This window comes from Osmia lignaria, chromosome 8, assembly GCF_051020975.1.
Source record: "Osmia lignaria lignaria isolate PbOS001 chromosome 8, iyOsmLign1, whole genome shotgun sequence".
NCBI lineage: Eukaryota > Metazoa > Arthropoda > Insecta > Hymenoptera > Megachilidae > Osmia > Osmia lignaria.
The window spans coordinates 9,601,136-9,628,980 of NC_135039.1; the positions used below are offsets into that span (position 1 = coordinate 9,601,136).

General features: G+C 34.3%; 2 protein-coding genes across 7 annotated transcripts in view; both read right to left on the bottom strand.

The window, feature by feature from the left end:
• The window catches only part of LOC143305497 (uncharacterized), a 743,008-nt gene extending 730,865 nt beyond the window's left edge, over positions 1-12,143 (bottom strand). For 2 of the 4 annotated variants that reach the window (XM_076689414.1, XM_076689415.1), the window contains exon 1: positions 11,477-12,143. Coding sequence is in view for 3 of the 4 variants with exons in the window: in XM_076689415.1 (XP_076545530.1) it covers positions 11,477-11,561 (85 nt within the window). In the remaining variant the exon portion in view is untranslated. The remainder of the gene's footprint in view (positions 1-11,476) is intronic. The other 2 variants (XM_076689417.1, XM_076689418.1) reach the window with 2 other exon arrangements.
• Positions 12,144-24,233: 12,090 nt separating this feature from the next.
• The window catches only part of LOC117608815 (uridine phosphorylase 1), a 77,287-nt gene continuing 73,675 nt past the window's right edge, over positions 24,234-27,845 (bottom strand). For all 3 annotated transcript variants that reach the window (XM_076689838.1, XM_076689837.1, XM_076689839.1), the window contains exon 6: positions 24,234-27,677. In XM_076689838.1, the coding sequence (XP_076545953.1) occupies positions 27,495-27,677 (183 nt within the window). In that variant the 3' untranslated portion in view covers positions 24,234-27,494. The remainder of the gene's footprint in view (positions 27,678-27,845) is intronic.

The following is a 27,845-nucleotide window of genomic DNA, read 5'->3' on the forward strand; positions in this document are numbered from 1 at the left end:
GAGAACAAAGTCAAGCCGAATAGCAACCTGCTTCGAAATAAGCAACTGTTCGGTCCCGAATCACTTGCTTATTTCGAAGCATTACTGTATTTAGTATATATATATTTATTATATTTGGTCAAAAGTCGATTTAGAGACGTTTTTAATTTTGGCCATGAAAAGCGGGTTCCTGAACCACTGTGCATCGGCTCATAGCCGATGCATGCGGTCATTTATGACCCATGATCAGTTGCACCACGTGCAACTGTAACGTAATTAAAACAACACACAAACACATATATTACTCACCGAAATTACATAACCTACCGCTCGCATTTTCACCACCCAGCTATTGTAAAGAGCGTAAACGGAACATCAAGGGGTTTTTTATGCCGCAAGGCTTTTTCCCCTCATTACAGTAAAACCTGGATAAATTCAACCAAGATTGGAACCCAGTGGTTGCGTTTACCTAAGCACGGTATCGAAGCTCGGATGACACGCGACGACCAGCTAAGCGTGAACGTAGAAAGGGACAGACAGTGGTGGAAAGAGAGAGGTCCGAAATCAAAGGAAAGAGCCGAAACGTATCGGTGTGACTAATACTAATTGAATCAAAAAACTTTTTTATTTTTGACTTTTTTTGAGTGAAACTTTTACTAGCGCATTGGTGAGATTTTTGTGAGTAAAGTGGTACCAAACACGATATAGTTTCAATTATAATTACTTGCTAAAATTGATGTTATAAGTTGGCGAAAAGCAAGAAAGATCGAAATCCAAACCAGTCGCGGTGTCGGCTTTGGTTTCAAAGGTTTCATTTATCCTAGCGAGGAGTCGATTCTGGGCATTTAATGTTTCATTTATTCAAGCAAGGAGTCGATTCCGGGCATTTAATGTTTCATTTATTCAAGCAAGGAGTCGATTCTGGGCATTTAATGTTTCATTTATCCAAGCGAGGTGTCGATTCTGAATCCGTACACATGTTTTCTTTGTAGCCAACATGCCGATTCTGTGTCCGTACACATCTTTTGTATTCAGCCGACATCATTTATATTCAGTCGTGGTCTCAATTCTATGTTGCTTATTCTATTATTATTGTTTATAAATATAATTCAACCTATATCGAGTTTGGTATCATTTTAATCAGAAAAATCTCACAAATGCATTAGTAACAGTTTCATTGAGAAAAAGTTAAAAATAAAAAAGTTTTATCGTTGAATTAGTATTAGTCACACGGATATTACGGTCGGATCATATTACACGGTTTCCTCGTCGAGCGGCTCGGTTCGCCTAGGGGGATCCCCCCAAGTGGAGGGGATAGCGATGTTTCATTTATCCAAGCATTCTTTCGTTGAATTTATCCAGGTTTTACTGTATATCGATCGGGCCAATAAACGTGTATTTCTTTCGGCTCAAATTTGTCTAATTTTATTTATTAAAATACCCTCCTCCTCACTCATATATAACCTATACTTGAAACACGGGATTTCTCCATGTTGGAGAGATTTCGACAATACATTTTTTGGTGCCTCATGTGAGGATTGAACTCACAACCTCTGATTTACGCTGCATGTAGGTATAGATGATAAAAAATACACGGACTGTTTTCAACGAAACATAAGGATGTATTGGCACATTTAGAAATATAATATATCTATGAAACGTTTGTTAGCGTCAGCACGTGTTCAAGGGCTGACACGTGGCAGGGTCATTGCATTTGGGGCTTTGACCTGCTTTTCAACGATTTCTCGGGATTCTTTAGGCTATCGATAACCCGAGCCATACATCTCTCATCGAACTTAGGCCGGCGGTAGTTGATACTTGAGGTGCGACGAATTCTAAGAGTCGCGGACGTTTTGTTTATGGAATGGCGATAGAGAGTTCGATCGCCGATCTTCAAAGGAACGCGCGTGCATGGTGCTGCATGGCACGTGTAAAAAGATAAGGATTTTCTAGAAGGATTTGGCCACGGAGTGGGGAAGATCTTGCATCTTCTGGTAGGAAGACCACGAGGAACAGCATGGAACCGTTGAAGGGAACCAATCGGTTTAAAACGTCAAAAATTTATAACACGTTATTATTATACTGTTGGCATGACTGCTATATCCGGGGAAGTCCCGAGATTCAAGTTTAATATTCATTTGTCATAGTTTTCCATTAATAGAGCGATGATTATAAAAATGAGTCGAAAAACGAGAGAAACGACAATTTCAGAAAGAAAAACAATACTAAAGTTATCAGAAAAAGGAAATTCGTATTATACGATAGCTGAAATAGTGAATAGAAGTCGTTTCACGGTAGAAAGTGAAATTAAACAGTTTACTCATTAAAAAAATGTAATAAATAATGTAATACCGCGAAATGGTCGTCCACAAAAGTTAACAGATTGAGAAAAAAGAGAAATCACCAAGATAGTAAAAAAACCCTACAGTTACTTCTACAGTGATAGCGACATAACTAAAAAGTAAAAACAATATAGAGGTCACCCCATAACTAGCCGGAGAGTTCTTAAAAGTGCTGGATACCATTCAAGGATCGTTAGAAGAAAACCATTAATCATTAAAAAAAAAAAAAAAAAAAATAGAACGATTAGAATTTACAAAAATATAGGCTGTTCTTCGGAAAACCGTCAAGCTCTGATGTAGATCAAATTTTGCATGTAAGCCCCTTTTTGAGAAAGGTAATAACTGTGAGAATGGTTTTTGGCGACTCGAAAAGATTTTTCTTATAATACCATTTTCATGTCATTCCATACCTTACCTATTTGTGTATTATACTGTCGACATGGAAATGCTGTTTGCTGTGTGTATTCCGGTGTTCGGAACAGTTCACACCATTATAATGGGTTGTGTCGGCAAGGTAGGGAATGACATCAAAATGATAAAAAAAATTTTTCAAGTGGCCAAAAACCATTTTCACAGATGTTTCCTTTCGCAAAATCGAGCTTATTTGCAAAATTTGGCCGAATCGGAGCATGACGGTTTCCCGAAGTTTCGCCAAAATATATTTATACGAAAATTTGAATTTTGGGATTTAATACTTTTCTCTGATGAAAGTAAATTCATGATTTTTCGATCTGATGACCAAACAAAATATGGCGAAAACGGAACCCTGAGTTGGATTCAAATAACATCGTACCAAGGGGGCGGTACCTAAATATTTAAGTATTCTAAAGCAAAATTAGAAAAACGGCGTAGAAATGATAATGACCCTGAACAGAGCTTACATTGTCCGCCATGGATCGTTTTTAACGCACCCCATATATTACCAACCCGTCCTCAATCTCCAGATTTAAATCCGATGGAGCGCATTTGCAATGAACTAGAGAGAAGAACTCGAAAATACCCTATTCAGACAGAATGGAATAATATCGGTTCAGAAATAACGAAAAATTTAGTACATTCGATGCCTAACAAGTTAAAAAGTGTTATAAAAAGGAAGGGACTGAAAACAAAATATTAACTTCAATGTTCAATAATATACATACATTATAAAACAGTAAGTATGCCAATACTTATGTTTTGCTGAAAATAGTCTTTTATGTATTTTTTATCATTTAGCTCTATTGTATGTGTTGGAATTTGAAATGTTTTGCCAGGTAATTCGCGAACCTTCTTCGGTGATGCGTCCTTCCGGTTGGAGGGCGCTGGTGCGGGCGTCTTTCCCGCTTTCTTGCGTTTTTTTTCTTTCAGACGTTATATTAACATACGTGATTAAAGATGTATCTTTTGTTTCTTTATTATATATTTAATCTTAAATAAAGTATTGGTATAATAAAAACCATCAGTATGGCTATCCAACAATAATAAATTATAATATATTTAAATCTTAGACTTCAAAATTATATTTTATTAAGATAAAACTTCGTTTTGGTGGACCAAAAATTAATGGTTCAAAAATATCAAACCTTGTAGATATCAATCTGAAATATCCAAAAATACATGTTCCGTGAAGAACGGGATCCTAAGTTATAAAGTTTATTTCTTTTTCCTTTGCTTTTGTTTAATTTCCAGCGACGCTGCGAGTTGACCAGCCATTGTCAAATTTTGTACATTTTTTCTGATGGTTACCATCTGAGGGTTAACTTCGCAGTTTCGTTGGAATCATTTCTTAGAATAGGATTTTTTTTCATAACTTATTAACAATAGCGATGCCTTCGAGTGGCTGGCGATTTGTACGCAGAATGACATATGGGGTGCAGACCGCCGGCGCGCGTTTATGACACGCAAGCCCGTAGAGTCGTTTTTGAGAGTCTTGTTTATTTCTAAAATCTAGTGATTTATACTTTTCTGAATTTCTACGTCCTCAACGACTAATTGCCTGTGTCGTAAACGTGAATTTCCATAGGGTCTTGTGACCGGGCCAAGTGGCCAACACTTGGGTCAAGCTATGGGACTCAGGCCCGACGGAAATTCCACTACGTTGCCGAAGTTCTATGCTTTCCGTCTACCACTTCCACTACCACCTTACTCTTCACGACACGCGTTTCGGACGCACGGGGTGGGTGGAGTCAACTACATTGTCTCTGATTGGCAAGGATTTTTCATGGGGGCCGACTTTCAAAATACATGAAAGCATAAAAATACTTGGAAGAGTCGGCCTCAGGCAGTATAAGAAAATTCACGAGCAACACATCACCCTCTTCAAGGGAAGCATTTCTGTACCACTTATAAAGAACATTGTTATATTGATTCGTATACTTAATTGCTAAACTCTTTTGGATCATTAAATAGTTCAAGTTTTTTCACCTTATCTGTGTCAATTTTACTTTTGAACATTATTTCAAACACCCTCAAATAATTCTTACCCCTACCGTCTTAAGGGGTAACACCACTGTAAATTTTTCGAAAAATCGATTTTTTTTTTATTGGTTTAAAAGATGCTTTGAACCTTCTAGAATATGGAACAAAAGCGTTATTACCTGAAAGAAATTTGTTTCATTGAAATTTCGAGCTCTTTCCCGAGCGCGTCGGACTGCTTCGAAACGACTACCGGTGTCAAATTAATCCCTGTTGGGAAGGTACAACCTAATGTCCTACCTTTTGATTTCTGCCTTCTCTAATACACAATGGATGTCTTTAGAACGTTTTTATGTTCAGTTAGAAGCATATCCAAAGATCTTATTCAAAATCTTATTCAAGCGGCAAAAAAGTCTTGAAAATAGCGACTGATATTGCTGTGTGCAATTTTAATGATGGCCTGACAAACATTCTCCGAATTATGAACGTTTTGGAGATGGATATTGGTGTCCAATCATACAATTTTTGTCTGGAAGCCGACGCTAAGCGGATCAACCACGCCGAGCGCTCTTTGACAGATGCGGCAAAAGAGGCACGCTCTACATTACAATCTTCGAGGAAAGAGAATGAGGAAGAATATTTAAACATGGAAGGGCAGCTTTATGTTCCTGAGATAGCAGATTAATGATAAAAAATTTAAAACAGTCGAATTTTTCATTTCTTCATGTCCATAACACATTTCAAAACTTTAAACGCGTTTTTCTCGAAACACGATTTTTCAAAACGGCACGCAGCATAACTCGAACAATTTTCATTCTTTTCATTCGAATTTTTAACAATATCTTTAAAATAACATTTCGAAGTGAAATACGTACGGGATTTTCGATAAGTTAATTTAAACATTACTTATTAACAAATGATTGTCCTCTTTTTAGAGAAAATTGAACGCTTTTTATTCAAATACTCACCAATCACACAAAAATCAATATTTTTAAAATCCCCTACGTATTTCACTAGCTATAAGCGTGTAGATTAAGTGATATTTTTTTCTTTCTCATAGATTCAAATTTGCACCAGCTACACTGCGTGCCGCAGAGCGCTGAAAATTAAACATGCCTTGCTAGAATGGCTTCAGTGCCGCCATTTTTAAATATTTCTTAATTGAAATTTTTTTTTTTAATACCTAAATATATGCTTAATAACTGCCCCCAATATTATTATTCTATTACCTTTCCTTCCATCCAAGAAAAATTGCCAAAAAAACGCTTCTTTTCGAGCTGTTACAGTGGTGTTACCCCTTAACCGATCGTAGGAAAAGTGCGTGTATAAAGGTTTCGATTCAACATCAGACAGAGCTTTACGACCTCTGTTTGACCCGGCTCTCCATGCATCCCATGGTCTGAATCTGTCGCGCACTTTAAGTAAACACAATACAAATAAAAAGTTTTAGGAAACCAATGGTTTAAAAAATACAATTATGTAAAAATGTACATATTTAGAAAACTTGGACAGGTTAGTACGACACGCCATACTGTTTCTACCCATACTCTGATTGGTTCGTTTACCTTCTTTAACAATATATGTGTAAAAATTATTTTGCATTTACGTGACGGTAAAATGTAATATAACCCTAACCTAACCAAGCCATTTATATGAGTAGAAGCAATATGACGTCATAACAGCTTGCAAAAATATGTTAAATACGTACAATTGTTCGTAATCGTACTTTTTAAACCCTTGGTTTCCTAAACTTTTAACTCGCATTTTCGAATGTTTCAGGTCGAAAACTATAAGATTTGATACTTTTTAACCAAAAATTTTTGGTCGCCTAAAACGAAGTGCAGCAAAAAGAATTGAATAATAAATCGTATATTTAAAAAATTTACACAGGACGTTAGGTAAATCTACAAAATTACGGCTTCTGCGAAAACAGTCTTGCTTTTATTTTTTATTTTTTTAAACAATATATTTACTTACAAATAGCTATTATATGACTGCGCATCGAAAAAAATTCATAAATAGAAAAGTTATTAACATTTAAAGCTATGGAATAAGAAATTTGTTCTTATAAAATAAGAACTTGCTAAGGCTTCTTCATGGACAATTCCAGATGTAAACAAATACTTTATTTTGATAAATTCTCAAATAAAAATTCGATAATGGATTATTATTTATTTATTGTTTATTATTTCTATATAAAAATTAATTAATTATTGTTTACAAAACAATTGTGTTAGAAAATCACAGTAAGCGAGTGGCCGAAACGGGCCATATGTTACAATTATGAACTCTTACAATTGTTTATTATTTATTGTTTCTTATTTTTGCATGTGCCTCTTACACTAATCTTTTTATAAATATTCAAGTATATTTTGACCAAAACCTGATTTAAAAACAATCGTTTTCACAGAAGCCGTAATTCTGTAGATTTACCGGATGTTACATAGAAATCCGGATTATGTTAATACTTTTGTTCGGTCCCGAGCGTTTCGCTTTCATGGAATCTTTACTGCATGGATGATGATGTCGTTGATATTTTCCAGGAATCATACAATAAATATATACAGTCCGTGACACTTGATTAAACGCAACGATATTTTCGCTGTATTCTCATTTAATGATGTTCAAATATACATATTGTAATTTTCCAAGATAATAGGTCCAATTTAATGAAAGTTTACACATTTCGTTTGTGCACTTATTTATTTAATATAAAAATATTCGCTATCTTAAGAAAAAGTACGGATACTCTTGCGACATTTGAATAAACGCGCTTCGTTCCTTCATTATATCTGTACTGTTTTTTGAGTTTCTTTTGTCTTAATCTGTTTCCTTAGTAACCGACATATTGTATTGTTAAAATAAGTTAAAGATTTGTGGAAAAAGGTAACAATGGGTTGTGCGAAACAATTAAACTGTACAGAAATTGGAAAAGTTCAGGTGTTAAAAGAAGAAGGCTATTCCAACAGAGAGATTGCAAGAAGATTAAATAGAAGTGAATTTGTTATACGGTCATACTTGAAAAATAGTGAAAATTACGGTAAATTGTACAAGGGCAGAACTAAAGAAGCTTTATCGCCAAGAGACAAAAGGTTGGTTTTATGTATCGCATCAAATTCCACTTCTAGTGCAAGGCAGATTGCTGAAAAAGCTAATGTTTCAGCTAGTATACGAACTGTACAAAGATATTTGAAAAAGGTACCTACTATTCAAAGAAAATGTTTGAAGAAGAAACCATGTTTGAAAGACCACCATAAAAAGAATAGGCTCGAGTTTGCTAGGACACATATGAATTGGACGACACGATGGCAAAAAGTAATCTTTTCTGACGAAAAGAAATTTAACTTAGGTGGTCCAGATGGGTACTCATATTATTATCACGACTTAAGGAAGGAAGAAAAGATTTTTTCACGTAGACAACACGGAGGAGGCTCAGTAATGATTTGGGGAGCCATAAGTTCCAAAGGCGTCGTAGATTTAAAAGTCATGAAAGGGCGACAAGATTCAAAAAAATATTTAGAGATATTAAAAACAGCAAAAATTAGGATTTTTGACATTGTAAGAGACGACGAATGGATTTTTCAACAGGATAACGCCGCAATACATACTGCGAAGCTAATTAAAAGCTGGTTTGAAGAACAGGAAATAACCTATTTACAATGGCCAGCACTATCACCCGATATAAATATAATCGAAAATGTTTGGGCATACTTATCAAGGAAGGTATATATGAATAATAGACAATTTTCTACCCAAGAAGAGCTCATAAACGCTATTGAAAAGGAATGGAACGACATACCGCTTAATTATATAGAAAATTTGTATAAATCACTACCGAATCGCATATTCCAGATTATAAATAACAATGGTGGATATACTAAGTATTAATAAAAATAATTGTTGCCAAAATATCGTATGTTTTTATGTTCTAATTACAGTGCGTTTATTCAAATGTCGCAAGAATATTCCTATCTTTTATTATAAGCGAGAATATTTTTATACTAAATAACTAACTTCTCAAAGTAAACGTGTAAATTTTCATTAAATTAGACCTATTATACTAGAAAAATAAAATATATTAGTTTGAACATCATTAAACAAAAATACAATGAAAATATCGTTGCGTTTAATCAAGTGTCGCGGACTGTAGAATACAATAAATTGTCGTTAGATTCGAATTTGGTATAACGCACATTCGATCACCTTGAGGGGTTATGCCGACGGCCGTTACTGCGAAATAGAAAAGGATAACCTTAACTGAGCAACGGTCGCGGTGTCAGGTAGACGCCGAATAAACACGCCAATAAATATATAAGAAAAGCTGTGTGGAAATATTGTTTAGACATCGATTTAGATGGCTCCAGTTCGAGGAAAGGAATGTAAACACAGGCCATCTTTGCCGTACTTAGAAATGCTTGGAATAATCCAAAGTTGTAACGGACATTCCAATCAGGATTATCTCATCAGATATAATATTAATAAATGTATTAACATATGTTGATATTTTCAGTAAGAAGCAGAACCGAATTAAGATTTCGTGGGTCCGAGTGATTGATAAACATGGTTCAGGAATTGAGATTTATTCTAGATAGAGTTAAATCAAATTAAATAATATAAAGAAGGGGCAACAGTAAGGAAAATATTCTTCAATATTTTTTAACATAGTAAATAGTAGATTAAATATCGAACTCCTCAAGTTTTTCCACTTAGCAACCCCCTTTACCCCAGCAAATATTTCTGCGCCCCTGAGACAGAGATACATAAACTAGGAATACGAATTGGAACATCTGCAGATAATAAATCAGAAAGAAAATTTATAAATGATAATTTAGTATATTTAGTCCCTCTTAAATATCTCCTCAATCCGACGCTAATAAAAAGCTTGTGTGGGTAGAATTTATGCTTATTTACCGCCATTATTATATAATAATTTACAAAATTTCAAACAATAAAATCTACTGTGATTTTATAAATTTTTTATCCAATTGCAAAAAATATATCCCCTTTTTAAAATTTTTGTATCATTATATGATGACTTGATGATTTTTCATGATTAAACAATTTTCTAACTTTAAAATCTATAAATCTATAACTATGACTATAATCTATAACTATAATTTTGCAAATTTTGAATCCAATTGACAAAAAAATAAATCCTCTCTTTAAACTTTCCAAATCATTAAATTATTAAAATGCGAATCCTTTCGATGTTTCCGTATCATCGAAGCTCGGTAATTTTCCATTTCCGGAAAGAACCCTCTACTACAGTATTTTGAATTAATTGCAATTTTCGAACTAAATTTATCAACTATGGGGACCTACGAAAGTTTTATAGTCTCAGGGCACCAGAAATCTTAAGAGAAGTGGGCATTATGGGGTTCTAAAAATCGAATTCTTTTATTTCTTTATGTAATAATAAACAATATTCGGACTCAGAATTTACGGTAAATATTCGGAAGTATAACTCCTGTCAGAATTGAGCTGATTTTTTTTTTTGTGTGGTTTCTTACAGTTAAAAAACATCATATTTAATATTATTATGGCAGCGCATCAACAAAAACAATGTCAATAAATATTTTTTTAAAGATTTTATGTACGCGTTCACTGTGTGCGGTGAAAACTCGACCAATAAATATGTTACTTTGTAAATTGTGTTTATTATTTCCTTATATTAAAAATGGGTATTGGTATTAGTTAGTGTACTATATAGGGAGATCTGGGGGGCAGAGCGGGGGGCTCTGACTGGGAGAGTCAGCAAAACGAATTTAATATGTTACTTTTCAATTCGAGGGGGATGTTTTGTTTTTTGTTTACATCTGGAATTGTCGTGGTAATAGCCCAAAATTCGGACGACGTGATTACCACATGGCTGGTTATATTGCCGCACAGTTAACGCGTACATACATGCCATTTTCGATGCTGTTTAGCAATTTTATAATGAAGAATTGTCAAAATAGTTTGTATGTCTATTGTATTTTGAAAGAACAGAATATTTCTTTTAGAAACCTTGATAAAAAGTTCGAAACATCGACGAATAAAAATCTTTAAAGAAATATTTACTGGCATTGTTTTTGTTGATGCGCTGCCATAATAACATTAAATATGATGTTTTTTAACTGTAAGAAACCACATAAAAAAAAAAATATCAGTTCGATTCTGACAGGAGTTACACTTCCGAATATTTACCGAATTTACAATTAAAACAATTTTTGAGAATTGTTTACAAAGTTGAGCCTGACGCGTGAATTATTGACAGATATAAAAGTTTAGAAAAATACTTCCTATACAAAATTACACGTTTTCCTGCACTCGTGTTCCTTTTTCTCAGTAATCATTCGACCAATCTAGTTACAATTTTGTGGACTTTTACTACTAAGGGTACCACGTATTTTAGGAAAAGATTTTTCTGAAATTCGGCTTACAATAAGACTAGCAGCATCTTTTATGTCGAAGCTAAGAATACAAAAAAATCCACACATTTATACGCTTGTATAATTTTTCTATTCCGTATTTCAATATTCCCTGTAGCTCAAGTACGCATCTATGTAGTATGATACGCTAGATGCTCTAGTAATTTAAAGTTGATGTCTGAGGTAAATTCTGAGAAAAAGGAACTTGAAATTGGCTTATTTTCTATGTATCGTGGAAAATGCTCCCTTCACTTGATTCGCTTCTACCGACGCCAATCATTATTAAACGCAGAATGAAAATTTTCATGCAAAGATACAATGTCAAAAAAAAATAGAAACTGTATCACTTACCAGAATTCGAAGATGCCCATGGTCTGCTGGTTGAGGGCAGTAACGTTCTCCAGGTTCGATCTGCTTGCAGTTTTCGTTTCCACATAAAGTAACGTCGACCAAACACGATGATTCTTCAATGAAGTCTTCTTCGCGGAAAACGGGCACCGAATTCGCAACTTCAGAACTTGTCTCGATACGCGCACAAGCAGGTACAGAAAAAAACCGAGAACCGAAATTAATATAATTTCAAAGTATAATTACAAAAAGTTAGTTAGTAACACTGAATAACTAGCTAGAAGTTAAACTGCAAAACGCACGTTTACACACAAGTTACCCCAAGTTAATTTTTCTAAATAAAGCGACGCACAAGTCAATATAATATAATACATCCGCACCCGTCGACCGTTCTATTCGGAATGATTCTGTAATGGCGACGAACGACGAAGGGCCCGTATATGATGGAGGGGGTTCAGCTCAGCGACGCGACGCAACGGTGGTGGTGGAAACTTTCGATTTTGAACGACGCGCGACGCAAGCAGACTTTTGAAGGGCGATTCCCTCGTTAAACTTGTTGCCATCTTCGATTGTGTGCGAGCTTTTGCACGCGCACTTGCGATTAGCGAAGGGCAAACACGTTTAACGGTCGCTAAACTGCGCTGTTGATACTTTTTCTTCTGAATATAATTTAGATTATTATTTGGACGAATAATCATTTCATTTTATAATAAAATTGAAAATCGATTTCATGTTATAATCTAAAAATCTCAGCATCATGGAAAAGATGTTTTAAAAGAGGATTGGCAGAATATTAATTTCCCGTTTTATCGGTTTCCTGTAATATGTTTAAGAAATAAGGTAATATATATCACCGTAAAAATATAAAAATTTACAGTAAATGTGTGCAACTAGTTAATACGTGTAGTTATGTAAAGTTTCAGCAAAGATGTCTATCATTGACATAAATTTTTTTAGGATCTGGAATTTTTGTGTTTTAAAGTTTTTAAATTCTAGAATTTAGAAAGTCTGCAATCTCGGAATTTTTGAATTCTGAAATTTTGATATTTTGAAATCTTACAATTTTTAAATCTCAGAATTTTTGAATTTTTCATGATCTAAAATTTTTGGATATAGAAAATCTAACATTTTGGAATTCTTAAATTTTGATATTTTCAAATTTTTGAATTCTGAAAGCTCAGAAGTTTGGAATGTTTGAATTCCGAAGTTCTGAAATCCTAAAATTTTTAAATGATGAAGGTTCACATTTTCGAGGAGAAACGAGTTCAGATTTTTAGGGGGTATCGATTACGTATAAAAATATTATTATACAGAACAATTATCGACAAACTTTTTTTATATATTGCCGAATATTAAATGTTTTTTAGCTTTATCGGCTAAGAGACAAAACTAAAATTATGTAGATAACTACTTATAAAATAAAAGATGTTCTCATAAATTCTTTATTGATGAAATTAAAATACAGCTATAATCAGGAATTTTTATTTCTTCCTTTAATAACATTCCCAATAATTGAGGTTGAAAAATTATTTATGAATTACTTATGAACACGACTTTGAATGTCATGTCACTTAAACATTTTATATGTATGTAATTTATTTTTCGACATTTCAAAACCGAAAACAGTATCCTCAACTCATGAACATACAAAAACAGAAGCAGAATCGTAATTTATGGACTGCTGATATAGAATATCGTCTACTTGATCAATTTTAATTATTTTTATTCCTTGAACGACGGACCGTGGAGAGAACCCTAATTTCAATTTGATTTCATATTTCATATTATTTTCATTTACTAAATTTTACACTGTTCCTCTAAATATTCTTCCAATATATGAAACTTTCCTTTAAAAATTATCGATTTCATGTATATGTTTTGTAAATTTGGACCTAGATTGACCCAGGCTCCGCTGTTAAAGTGTTAATATATTATGTCACAGAAATTAAATTTCCAAATAATTTCTCTCCGGTTTAAGTGTATAAATGCAGTCGGGTTTCTAACTATTAAAAATATAAAGCAATGTTTCAGGTATTCGGTCTTTTTGGGAGAAACTTTATGGAATATCTCAATTTTTTTTCGTTTTCAGTTATTAGAAAAAGAAATAAAATTGTTAGCGACAGCTTATTTTTGAGGGGCGTCGAGGGCAATTAGCTCGACGATATTTCGTTTTAGTAGCGACTCGTCCCGCACATGGTCTAGGAAGATGTTTGAAAGGACGGCAATCCAGGCACTCGACGATGGCTGGTGACTCGAAGTCACGTAGCTATCGAGTGCCATAGGATTGATTGTTTGAATGGAAACATGGGAATGTTTTGGAAAGGCGAGCGACCCGACGTTGCTTTGCTTAAAAGTATAAAGACGCTGTTCTTGAAGGATCTGGTCACGGACTGGGGAAGGCAAGGGTGTCTTCTAGTAAGAGGACTAAACAAAGAGAGGGCCCCAAGTGTGACGCTGACTTTTTGATGAGCTTTTGCACAATGATAGAGCTTGAAAAACTGATGCTAATGATATCCGGTTTTGGGCGTAGACGGTTATTAGTTTATGAGATATTTCATGTTAAAGTTATTACCCTGCTTATGATCTGAAGTATAGGAAGTCTTTTCAAGAACGATCGTGGCGTAACCGGTAAGGCATCGCCCTCTCGGTAGGTGGAGGTTGGATTGCAATTTCCCGGGTAACAGATCTCGACTATTTTATCGGATAAATCAAGGTCGGAGAAGACGATAGGAAGTGTCCCGAGGTCGATATCACGTGGCGTTACAAAGTTATGACCATTTTAAAAAATCACAATTTTTCAAAAATTTTCCGATAATTTCGAATCCAAAAAATATCCTAACCTAACCTAATGCAATCCAACTTATCAGCTAGAATAGCTAGCCTTTGAATTAGCTTAGTTTAGTTCTCCTCAGCTTGAAAAGCTAGAATCGTGATTTTTTTAAATGACCATAACTTTGTAACGCCACGTGATATCGACCTCGGGACACTTCCTATCGTCTTCTCCGACCTTGATTTATCCGATAAAATAGTCGAGATCAATTACCCGGGAAACTACAATATAACCCTTAGAACTGGATGGCAATGCAATATTAATTCCCTTTCTTGTCTGTCTGTTCATTAGGTTCGGCTACACTGAAATTTGTAGATTTTATTCGTTCACGGCTCGGTCGAGAATGATTATATCGGCGTGGCCCGATTCATTTGTTTTATTATTTGATGCATTTCTAGAAAATGCAGGGACAGCTGTACTCACAAGGGGAGTTCACGGATGTGGAAATCGCTTTTGGAATGGCACTAGGTAGAAGTTGTAGTATACATGTAGGGTTACAAAATCCTAATGGGGTTCTTCAGAATGGGCCTTCGTTTTTGAGATATTTTAATGTAAAGCTTCTGACGTATCTGATATGTCATGTAGGTAACTGTTTTCAAGACGGTTCCGTAGGTGAAGCGGTAGAGCGACTAGAGAGACGGGTGGGGTTTCGAAATCAAACTTGTGGCTAATATTTTTCTTCTTTTTTTTTTTTACTAATTTTTGTTGTGAAAATATGTATATTTCCATATATTACATACTATATGTATAATACATGTTGTACATTATTTTACATAAATTTTAAAATTGCAAATGCACTTATAACATAACATTTTCTTATTCTAATCCTATCTTTCGCCGGTGTTTTTATATTTTTGTATTGTGGAAATATTTGCTCGTGCGAATGTTTCACACCGAAAATTGCAATTGTCAAGCAGGTAAAATAGGGTAAGGATCACACCTAACGGTAAGGGCACACCTGCGAAAGATAGAATTAGAATAAGAAAATATTATGTTATAACTGCATTTGCAACTTTAAAATGTATGTAAAATAATGTATAATGTATACTATATAATATGTATAATATGGAAGTATTCTTTCACAACAGAAATTAGTAAAACAAAAGAATAAAAAATATCACTCACTTTGACTCGAACTCCAGCCGTCTCACTAATAGGCTAGCGCTGTACAACTTCAGCCATGGAACCGTCTTAGAAAGACAATTTACCTACATGATATACCTGATACGTGAGAATACCAGAAACTTTACATTCAAATATCTCAAAAACGAAGGCCCATCTCGAAAAAACCCACAGGGTTTTGTAACCCTACATGTATACTACAACTTTTACCTAGTGCCATTCCAAAAGCGATTTCGGTAATTATTTAGAAGTTGGTCCTCCTCACCGATTTTCGTGACCTTGAAATATGTTGTCAAGGTCATCATTCTGAACAACTATTCCCTATACATGTTACCGCCGCTCGGCCTTAGTTTCCGAGATATTCGTAAAAAACTGCATTTATACTTATGTTACCAGTACACTGTATTTCGGGAAAAATGGGGACTGAATAGTGTTTGAAAGAGTGATTGAAGTGGTTTGAGGTTAGGGTTAGGGTTAAGGTTAAGGTTAGGGTTAGGTTAGGTTTGGTTTAGGTTTACTGCGTACATGGCGTGATACGAGAGCTAATATTCCTCGTTATGGAACTCGTACGTCTCATTACGTGGAATATATAGCTGTTTTTATTCCGACGTCAACATGATGTTAATGAGCGTATAATGGCATATTTCGACATGATGGGCGAAATTTTTCTGATTTCTGACAAAACACAAAATGAATAATAGGTATACAATATATAAAAAGTGAAAGAAAGAGTAATTATAACGTGAAAAAATCAAAAACAAAACCCTAACCCTAACCCTAACCTCAAACCACTTCAATCACTCTTTCAATCACCATTCAGTCTCCATTTTTCCCGGAATACAGTGTACTCGTAATCTAAGTTTAACTAAAGATTTTTGCAAATATCTCGGAAACTAAGGCCGAGCGGCGGTAACATGTATAGGGAAAAGTTGTTCAGAATGATGACCTTGACAACATATTTCAATGTCACGAAAATCGGTGAGGAGGACCAACTTCTAAATAATTACCGCGATTTCCACACCCGCGCACTCTCAATGTCGGGGGGGGGGGGGGGGGGGGGGGGGGAGGCGTTCGGGCAATCGTCTCAGGCGCTAGATCTGCAGGGGGGACTGCAGCTCGGTATACCTAGTTATATCCATTTATCGTTAGATTAGTAAAGCTGTGTAGCGTGAAATACTATCACGTGAACATGGTTAGAGTAGTATGGCGACAATGTCGTGGGAATATTTATCGATGGTCTCTTGAATCGATATTTCTCGAATATTTGTCGAGGACCTTTGTATCGACGGTTAAACCATCTGTGCGTGCGCTCATATAAAATAGACAAAACCTGTATTGTAAACCTCTCGACGTGGGCGATCGAACTGGGAGAAAGTTGGAAATCCAGAGAATGGAATAGTTTACTTCGAAAATTCTTGAAAGATTAATTTATGATAGACCATATCAAATTCGTTGTTTTCGACCAAGTCACGTACGATCCTTGACAGTTACGAAGTCTTTTGGGATATCCTGTCTTTTTCTGCACTCTAAGAGGGTCGTAAATTTCCTCAAGAGTTGCCTTTTGCTAGTACAAGGTCTTGTTGTTTCCTGTTTCTCTGGGTCCCACGCTTTCTCGTAGCACATGTGCGCTGCAACGTTCTAGCGTCTTGGCGGAGCGCCTCCACTTCCACGCGCCTGAGGGTGGATCATAGCCAGGAGAAAGGGCCTACACAGGACGGGGTGGACTCCTCTACCATTGAACGAGAGATGATCCTGAGGGAGGATCCAGGATCCAGCGAGGAAGAGATATCGACCGGCATCACGCGAAGATCTTCTTCGCCAAGCGCAAAAAGATCAGATGAATTTTGAAGTCTAAATATGACAGATCCAAAGCACATTTGAAACTTTATTATTTTTCACAATTGCCAAGTAAATAGTTGAATTACAGACTAAGAGTTGTTTAAATCTCTTTCCGCGCCTTGCGAGCAGAGCGCCTCAGCGCTCCACGGAATAACCTTACCTGCGCCTTAAAAAATCCCTAAGTATCCCTGTTCCGTTAAATGGACACGCAACAGCTGCTATGTGGTACAATCTAACTACAGATTCATCGTTTCATATTATTACCTTGTCATTTTTTCTTAAAAATTTTGGACCCCTGAATGGGCGCCACGATAATCTTGCTCAGGGCATCAATATTGCTAAAACCGACACTGGGTGTACAGTTTGCGATAATCTTTTAGTGGGCTTTAATTGAAAAGAATAAAAAATAAAAATAAAAATGTTTAAAATCGATTGAAAAATTTCACACACACAAGACTAAAAAGCAGAGAATAATTATTTAAATAAAAAAATATTTTTTAAATACCACGTTTTTAAGACGGTCTAAAAACTATAAAATAATTTTTCCTAGCCCCATACAGATAGTCCTAAAAATTTGTGATTGTGAATTTTTAAGAACTATGAAAATACTTGTAAGATTTAAAACGAAAAACGTGGGGCGCATGCAATAGATAATTGATACATGAATAGTTCACCGAAGTCACTAACAATTTCATTGCACTGCAAATGATATGAACTGTTGTGTGAGTTTTCTCAACGGCAGCTACTCTCTACACTCCTTACTATGTATTATCTTGCGCCACACGTTTTTCGTTTTAAATCTTACAAGTATTTTCATAGCTCTTAAAAATTCACAATCACAAATTTTCAGGACTATCTGTATGGGGCTAGGAAAAACTATTTTATACTTTTTAGACCGTCTTAAAAACGTGGTATTTAAAAAATATTTGTTTATTTAAATAATTATTCCTTCTTTTCTTTTAATAAATATATTTTTTTGCTATTATAATTGAATAATAAATATTTTTGAACAAATTTTTATATTTTTAAACAATTGTATTTAATTGTTGCTTTGAATATAAGTTGTACATGAACCGGAAAGGTAGTTTTTATAAAAGAATGCGAAACCTAAAAATTATTCTTTTCTATTACAAATTATTTCGCACCATGCAGTTGTAGAAATGAGGCGTTCATCCGATGCATATGATGTTTAAAATATTTGTTTCGAATGTTTTTATAAAAACTACCATCGCGGTTCATGTACAACTTATATTCAAAGCAAATATTAAATAAAATTGTTTAAAAATATAAAAAATTGTTCAAAAATATTTATTAATCAATTATAATAGCAAAAAAATATGTTTATTAAAAAAAAAAAAGGAAAAAGTGAAATATTGTAACATGTTGATAAAATCTGTCTAACGGGATTTGAACTCGCGACAAAAAACATCCACCTACCGGGTGGCCGACGTCGTACCGGTTACGCCCTGATCCTTGTTGAAATGATTTCCTATACTTCAGATCAGAAGCAGCGTAATAACTTTAACATTAAATATCTCATAAACTAATAACGGTCTACGCCCAAAACCGGTTATCATTACCTTCAATTTTTTAAGCTCTGTCATTGTGGAAAAGCTCATCAAAAATTCGGCGTCACACTTGGGGCCCTCTTAAGGGGACCTTTAAGCGTTTAACCCAGAACCTCGGTGACGAACCATCTAAAACTTCGAGCCGGAAAACGTTTCTAACAAAGTACGCTATGAATGTTTATTATAGTGTGCAATACACTTCAATATTACTTTATATAATGTTAGTAATGAAAAATATAACATTACTATATTGAAAAATTATCGAAATCGGAGGGGGAGCGCCTTTTCTACAGGTTCACCGTTTTTCATTAATATTTTTGTTGGATTATTGATAATAATAATGCGTCAACTAGAAAGCAAAACTGAATTGATTGTGTATACATGTATATGTACCAAATTAAAATCCTACTGGTATACGTTTGTACCATCGCCTCCGCCCATTTTAAAGGATCATCTTAGCTTTTTCACTAAAAAGCTTAAATTTCACTTGAAAGCAGCTGTTCTTGGCCCTCTCTTTGATTTAGGGGAAAAAATAGATATTCAGGGACGAAAGGGGTAAAGAAAAATGTTTGAACATATTATTTATGACAATGTATGTTGAGTTTATTAAACAACTTGAGGCAAAAAAGTAATCTATTAAATTAGTTTGATTCTAAGAACGTTTCGATCGTCACCCTTCTAATATTCTCTTTTAAATAAGCTCTCGGATTTCCGAACTGTTTAAAAGAACAGATAAGGGCGTCGGACTGCCCAACGATTTTCTTACCAAGAGTTTAGTTCTGTTGCATCTCTCGAAATCTTTAGATGTACCTTCTTTAAGATTTATAATAAAATTCATTTTTCAATTTAAAAGTAAAGATACGGCCTGTTATTTATTTAATAACCGTATCCTAATAATGTAATCCTTATTTTAGGTCGTCTCAGCAAAATATTAATTGGACTGTATATTAAATGTTGACATATACGTTTGGATAACAATTTAACAATTATCTGTATGAATATTAGAGTAATTTATTTTATTCATAGTAATATATATATATAATTCTTGAAACAAAAACGCCCAATATTTTATGAAACGTGTAATATAATGATACTCTTAAAAGTACAGAACGGAACATAGTAGGCTATTCAAGGGAGAATGGTGATGTAATCGAAGGAGGCTCCACCACATGTCTGTAAATGTTTAGTCGGAAAGATTTTATTGAATATTTATTGTATTATCAATATTTTTTAGTTATATATTAAATATTATAATATTTTATAATTAAAAATCATTTAAATTATTTCTTAAATTAATTTTAATACCGATACCTTTAAAGTTAGAATTTTGAGGTTTGGTTTTTTTCGTCTTAAGTACCATTTTCCTTAGGGAAGTCCATAATGCTCGTTTCTGTACGTACAGCACTGAGCATAGTAGACTTCGCGAGGAAAAATGGTGATGCCTCAGCTTGACCCCTCTGTTCGGCCGGGCCATCGCCATAGGCTGCCCCTTCCCGGGTCTCCACCCCTCCTTATAGGCGTTTCCAAGGACAATGACGATGTAACAGAGAAGGCCCCACATATATAGAGATCTGTGGGTCCCCACTACTTGCGTATAAACGTTTACGCGGAAAAATTTAATTTGATATTTATTTTATTATTCATATATCTTAATTATATGCAAAATGTTATAATACTTAATAATTAAAAATTACGTTATTTTTTTTTTCTAAATCATTTTTAATATTAATATCGTCAAAATTAAGGTTTTGAGAACTTATGCTTTCTCTGTAACGCCATTTTCCCTGGGGAAGCCTACCATGCTCGGTGCTGTACATCAGTCCTGAGCGACTTCTTTCCGCACTTTTCAGCATCATACGCATGCGCAGCGTTGCAGGAGAGGGGGAACAAGGGGCCATGCAAGAAGCACAGAAATGGAGTAGTTAATAGTGGGGGAAGTGACAGATTAGCATTAGTAGTAGGGGTTGTTTGACGACAGAAAGGAAAATGTTGCCCAGGCCTGCTGTACATAGCTACATTACAGTTTTTTATATTACACCGACATTAATATCTCTGTAAATGACAGATAATAAAAGAATTGAAGTATTCTATGTATTATGTGAGCCGTTCACAGGCCAAAGTGATTAACTCCACCTTTTAGATCTATTAAAATTTTAATGCCATAGCACTCAATCGATGCTTAATTTTTATGTTCTATCAATTTCCTTATTTTTTAGTTTCCTTTTTTTAAGTTAATCGTTTTGGAAAATGGGCGACTCAGGTTTCACCTGATCATCAAATCAAACAATTTTCATATAAAACATTCTAAAACATTTTGAATAAATAGATAAATAATAGCTTGTCTAGACTTAATCAGGTCATATTGTAGACTCGAGGAGTGTTCTTACAATTAATCGTGCCAGCAATTATGAAAGTGATCCAAATGAAAACTCTGAAAACCTTGAATTAATTTTTTACTTTATACTATATCAATCTGTATTTTAATAAAAAATTAAAAGATCATAAATATTTTGAAATTCTCAAAATAGAAATTGAAAATCTGCTATCAAACCAGAATACTTATAATACATAAAAAAAAATGACAAAATTCAATATTTTTTATTATAAATTACCTCAAGTAACCAAGTTTTACATTATAGTTCTTAATATCTGTATACCAAAAAGATTTTTAAGTACTTAAGCAATTTTCATAAACACCAGCACGATAGTTATAAATAATTAAAACTTCATCTGAAATCTGAAAACTGTACATGAAATAAATTCGATTTCAATCTCTGTAATCCATTCTTCTTAAACATTTAACATTACGATGCTAATTGTTATACTTAGCGCTCGTTAACGTCAACGAAGGTATATCATATAACCGTATAACATTGTTAGCTACGATAATAGTATATAAACAAGATGCAACACGTGAATCAGTAATCGTTAGTCACAGAAATACATAATTAATCCTCGTAGGACTGGTTCGAATATCATGCGGAGTACAAAATTGCCGCATTTCTTTAAATATACATATTAATGTATTTATTAAATTAACTATATAATTTAGTTATAAAATTGGAAAGCAGATTTTATTCGTTACAATTATTAAAAATAATTTTATTTTACAAATGTTATGAAATTATGTCGGAAAAATATGTCGTGAGATACAGTTGTACCTCGTACGGTCCTGTGAGGATTAACCAGTCGAAGTATCTTCGCGTGAATCTTCGAAACGTGAACTGTGATTACAACGTCAACAACTTTTATAACAGTTACCATGAACTTTAATGCAAAATTACATAATAAATGTTAAATCGATTATTGTGCGTACCACATGATAAATGTGCGCGTGCGTGCGTGTATACATGTGCTGCACAGAGCTGGAAAGTTGGCTCTTGGGTGGATTGCGGGTCCTATTGATTGTACTATTATAGGATCCACGTTTCGACCAATCACGTGACCATCAGAAATTTCAGAATTATGAAATGTGGTAACTCCCCCCCGCCCCTCATGATTGGTCGTGGTCTCCCATTGTACCTCCATCGCGTTCACATACAAGCATGTTCTATCTCTGATTGTGTACACTACCTGTTTGACTGTGAGTAGAATGGAAATAAAATGGAGGACGACGATCGGTTATGGTGGGGGTTCCACGATTCACGCCATCTCTAATGTACACCGCTTACACCCCATGCAGTTGCCCGCAACTGTACACCGCTTGCACCTTCGTGCTGCTGCCCATCACTGTTCCATAATACAATCACAGAAATAGGATCCACGCACTTTCGTCAATTGCAAGACGATCATACCTACTAACAGGCTCATGCAAAACGAAAAAATTTGGCAAAGCACTCCTCCTCTCCCTACACTATTTCAAGTGACATCTTTCCAGCTCTGTACGGTATACATGTATATGCGTGCATATTACGCGTGTTGAATGCGCTGTTTCGATACAAAGACGACTTACAAAAAGTTACAATCTTTGCCAGATTATTTTTGATAGTTTAGTTAATTTTGTTACAACACTGATTCGAATAGAAGGATAAAGTTTTTCCTCCTATAAATAGTAAATAAATTTACGAGAAAACGGATACTGTAATTAACACATTTATTAATCGATAATGTTCTGTTTAAATTCAGTACATGTAGCGCTCGTAAATATTTGTTGCATAAAAATTTCATATAACTTTCCAAAACTTTAGCGATATCAAGTATTTGTTAAACGCTTTAACATACATCAACTGTTTGACAGATGTTTGATTGAACACATTTACAGAAAGCAACATGAACATAATTGTAAACTTGTAAAGCTATTTAAACTTTGAAACGTTTTGAACATTAATGTTGTAATTAAAATCCCTATGTATAAAATCAATGACAAATTTTATGTCTTTAAAGATCGTTATTTGGATAATGTACATGCAATTATACGTTTAAAGTCATTTTTTATATTTAATGATCTTTAATTTAATCAAGTTCTGGTTTCGTATTCTTATTTCCATAACAATGTTCGACGTATCTTCTAAACGATCAATAAATCCCATTTAGATCAATTTAGAAACCCATTTAGAAACAAAAGCAAGCAATTTAAAAATATAATATAACATACAGAATCCTTACAAAGCCCAAAACCACTACGTAACTTTCAACTACCTTAACTGTTCTACTTACATTTTTAAAAAAATATCACGTTTAATTTTGCTTTCTTTACGTACACAGAGAATTGTAAGTGATTTATGACCAACACTGAATGCCTACGTCAGTTATAAAGTTCCAACAAATTGTTCCATTCAGGAATTTAAGAACAATTTTCGAGGTTAGGTTTGGCACTGGAGCAACGTTTCTCCGTATACTGGAATGCTCGAAATAAAAACAAACATCAACATTTTGTCAACATCATTTAGTTTTTGTCCGAATTTATAATCGAATCTTAGTTGAATTTTTATTACATATGATATACATGTGTAAGAATCATCCCAGCCATACCGAAGTGGATGACCGAACGAAAGCATACACTATTAGCTAACTATTTGGAATGTGCTACTAAATTCTCTAATCAATTACTAATACATAAAATCTGAACGCTCTAGAATATGGTATCTCACATGTTGCTGAAACCCGAATGAATTAAGAGAACTTCAAGCACCACTGTGGTAAACCACATTCTAAGAATATGGATTCTATATCCGTTACAACAATTTCATCGATGCTCGATGCACAAAGTTTTATACGATATCTGTCGCGTTTTAAATAATGGAGTTACTTCGATCGAGCATCAAATTTTTGTTGCGAATTTTAAACGCGATTATGATCGCAATCTAAAATAAAAATGTCAGAAAATACACGGACAATAAGTAGATATGTGGCCAAGCGTGGTCGTTGAAGATGTACAATGGCGTACTTTTGGTAGTCGCAATTTTTTTTTTTTTTTTTTTTTTTAATACATCTTGCCTGTTTTGTACTTGAATCACTGCATTGTAAAGCCAGGTATCCACTTGTACCAAACGCTCGTATCCTGTCACCGTTGGGTATGCATTTGAAGAGGCAGGCGCTGTATCATTCCAGGTCACAGCGTGCTACGATTTGGTCAATATTTCTTCGTTTCTTGAAAGAAATGGTTCGGCAATAGGACTGGGCCACTATAGGCGAGGAGTTTCGGTTTGCTGCGTGCTGTTCCGTTGATACGGAGATACGCAACGGGCCCATCCGAAAAAGTCGATTCTTTGTCGTTGCATCGAAGAAAAGGTTCATGCGTTTGCACTTGACATAGCGTTTTGTGCCGTCACTTGGGTTTCAAGTTCTATAAATTAACATTTCAATTTATTTTAAATCGTGCGGTATTATTGGACTCATTTCAAAATCGGTGAAATTATTTATGAATTTAGTCTAATTTAATCCAGACAAATTTTATCGTCTAAATATATTTAAACATATCAATTATCTTCGGTGCTACGCTGTACATAAACGAACCGTGTTAATAATCACCTCTGTGATTATTAAAATAGGACAATGTTCATTTTCCAGAGATTTTTCCGTTAGTCTGTTATATAGAGGTAAGCAATGGGCCGATCCGAACATTGTCGGTTTCTTGCCGTTCAAAGGAAAGGTTCGGAGACCACTTGCTTGAAAACCCAGACGAAGACTTGAAATGCTATGTCAAGTGGAAACACGACCCTTGAGGCACGGATACAATTATTGCTAGTTTCTATGCGAGCAAATACGCATTTGTTGTTCTTTTTTAACATTTGCAATTTTTTAAAACTTCAGAATATTAAGATCACGTTATTTTCAAAAACATTCCATTTGATGGCACCAGAGAGATTATTTTTATTACATCTGCAACTTTCTCCAACGCATAATGCAAATAAATGTACATACACAGCAGCTATCATTTTAAGTTTCCTTAGAGTAGCAAACGCTTTTATTACGGTAGTCGAAACGAATTTGATCTTGTTCCGTATTGATGAGAAATATGTCACTTCCTAATCCTGGTGGGGGTTTCGGTATAGAAACTTCCAGTTCCTGTATCGCTTAAAATTCGTCGTAGCAAACGTGAGGGTATCTCCTAGTCCGCGTGGAGGTAACGAACTTGCATGGTACTTACACAGGTATGTAGTACCAGTCCGATGAAAGCAGTAATAAATGATGACCTCTTCGAGTAATAAACGGATTAAGTGAATTCGAACCCCTGGTATAATAACATATTTTTTCCCTATTTTATTTCCCTAAGTTATAAACCGATTCCTAAAATTCCTCCTTTCACTTGCAAATGTAATAAAAGTTCTACAGTACTAATTGTAAGCGACGGACTCCTATAATAAAGAAACAGCACGTAGCAAACTGAAACTCCTCGCCTGTAGTGGCCCAGTCCTATTGCCGAACCGTTTCTTTCAAGAAACGAAGAAAAATTGTCGGAACCGTAGCACGCTGTGATACTGGCGTTTGATACAAGTGGATACCTGGCTTAACGTGTAGCAAAAACGAGGTTAATTACATTTTGAGTTTTTTTCTTTCTGTAATTATTAGAAAACTTAAGAGGAACTTTAAAATTTTTAGATATTAGAATAACGTGTAAGTACGCAATATTAAGAACACATAGAATCATATAACATTAAAGAAATAGGTAAAACCTTAAAGAGACAGCGTGACGAATAAAGTACTTTAGGGTACTTTCATCGTAAGTACACAGTTGATACCTAATTACGCAGAACTTGTACGATGTCTTAAATATCATTTTTATAACATAATTCGTTTCCAAAAAGGAAAACCTTTGGTGCGCTGATAATATGTTGGAGAACCTTGATAGTTGCAGTCTTGGAACTTGTGAAAAACCTCGTTTGTTGCATTCCACCAACACATTACAGGGATAAATAAAATGAAAATTAGTCCTATCATAGCTATTACAAGAACAACGATAGCTAAGAGAACCTACTATGTAGAGCTGGGAAGAAGGCTCGCAGAAGGAATTTGGGGTCTGATTAGTAATAAGTCTACTTATTTATATATACATAATGATAAAGACAGGGCAGAAACTTTTTTTTAATTATCTTCATACTAGGTGCAATAAAGTGATAACAAGTGATCCATTAACACGTTAAGAATTCATATAGGAATTCATCATCTATATTATTATTATAAAAATTCTATTACTTATCTAATTAAAAATATTTATATTTGATATTTGAAAATATGTGGTATTGACATGTTGTGAAGAGGATAGATAAGATTTGTTCAGTGTGACAGTCAAAATGTTAAAATTTATAGCAATAGCATAGTCATGTCAGAATGTTGATCATGAATATGTTTTAGCTCAAGATAACAGCTGCAGCTCGAGCAAATTAAGATAAAAAAACTAGGATGCAACACTTAGAATTGCATATTGCAATTTATTTTACTCTTAAAAAACACTTGTTTATACACGTTTCTGCTACGCAATTTTAGCTCCTTATCTTCCCTTCAAAAATCAGATTTCATGTTCTTTACTAGCTCTTTCAATTTCGCCGTCTTTCTGATACCGGTACATCTACCCACGTGTGTTCATATGTATTTAGAACACATTCATAAACGAAGCTTCAAAATTCAGTACCAATAAATAAAGGAAATCTCTGCCTTAGCCTTATACCATCTCACGAGCCATCTTTCTAGCTCTGCACAGCATGTATTCAACTTACTATAAAAATTATAGTGTAAGTGATACAACTATATATGTAAAATAAATATTTGCAAATAAATATTTTGTTTATGGTAAAACGATTTATCCCCATCCCTGCTATGTTATAGTATTTAAAGTTTGTGTTGGTGGTACATAAGTGGGAAGAACCATACGTCTAATTGATCATTTCGTTAATTGTGTGAACCTGCACATCTGTATATTTTCAGCTCCATTTTATGCAACCATCGAGATTCTACTGTACTTTCAAAAAACAAGCTGAAAGAAAAGAAGAAAAAAGTGTGAATGAAACTAAAATTTGACATTTCTGCTTACTAGCCATAATACTTTTCTTATCAATTGAAACTAAATAAATAAAATAAAACAAAATAAAATAAAATAAAATAAAATTCGTTTAGTAAAATAATCGTCGATATGATCAACGAATCCATGTTTTTTCATTGTACTTTGACGATAAAAATATTTAGCAAGTTCCTTTGCGATTTCTTCACCCAATGTATCGTTCATTTAATCGTAGTTCTCTGATTCCTGTTGCACCAACTTGAACCGACGCGGGCTCTTAACAAACATCGATCCGTGCCCTTCCAGAGAAAGACGACCTTTTCGTTGAAGATATCTAGTTATGTAACGAGAAATCAATTGCTGCGGTCTCATTTGCCATTCATCCAGGACCTCTTTTGGTGCCAGCACCTGTGTACAAAATTATAATCTTAAAATACATTACATTTAAGATAATAGGTAGCCAAATGTTTCTATTTGGTAATATATTAATTATATTAATTATATTATGATAATTATATTAATTAGTAGATTAGGTTTATAATTATATAGAATTACAATGTATATGATATGTGATAT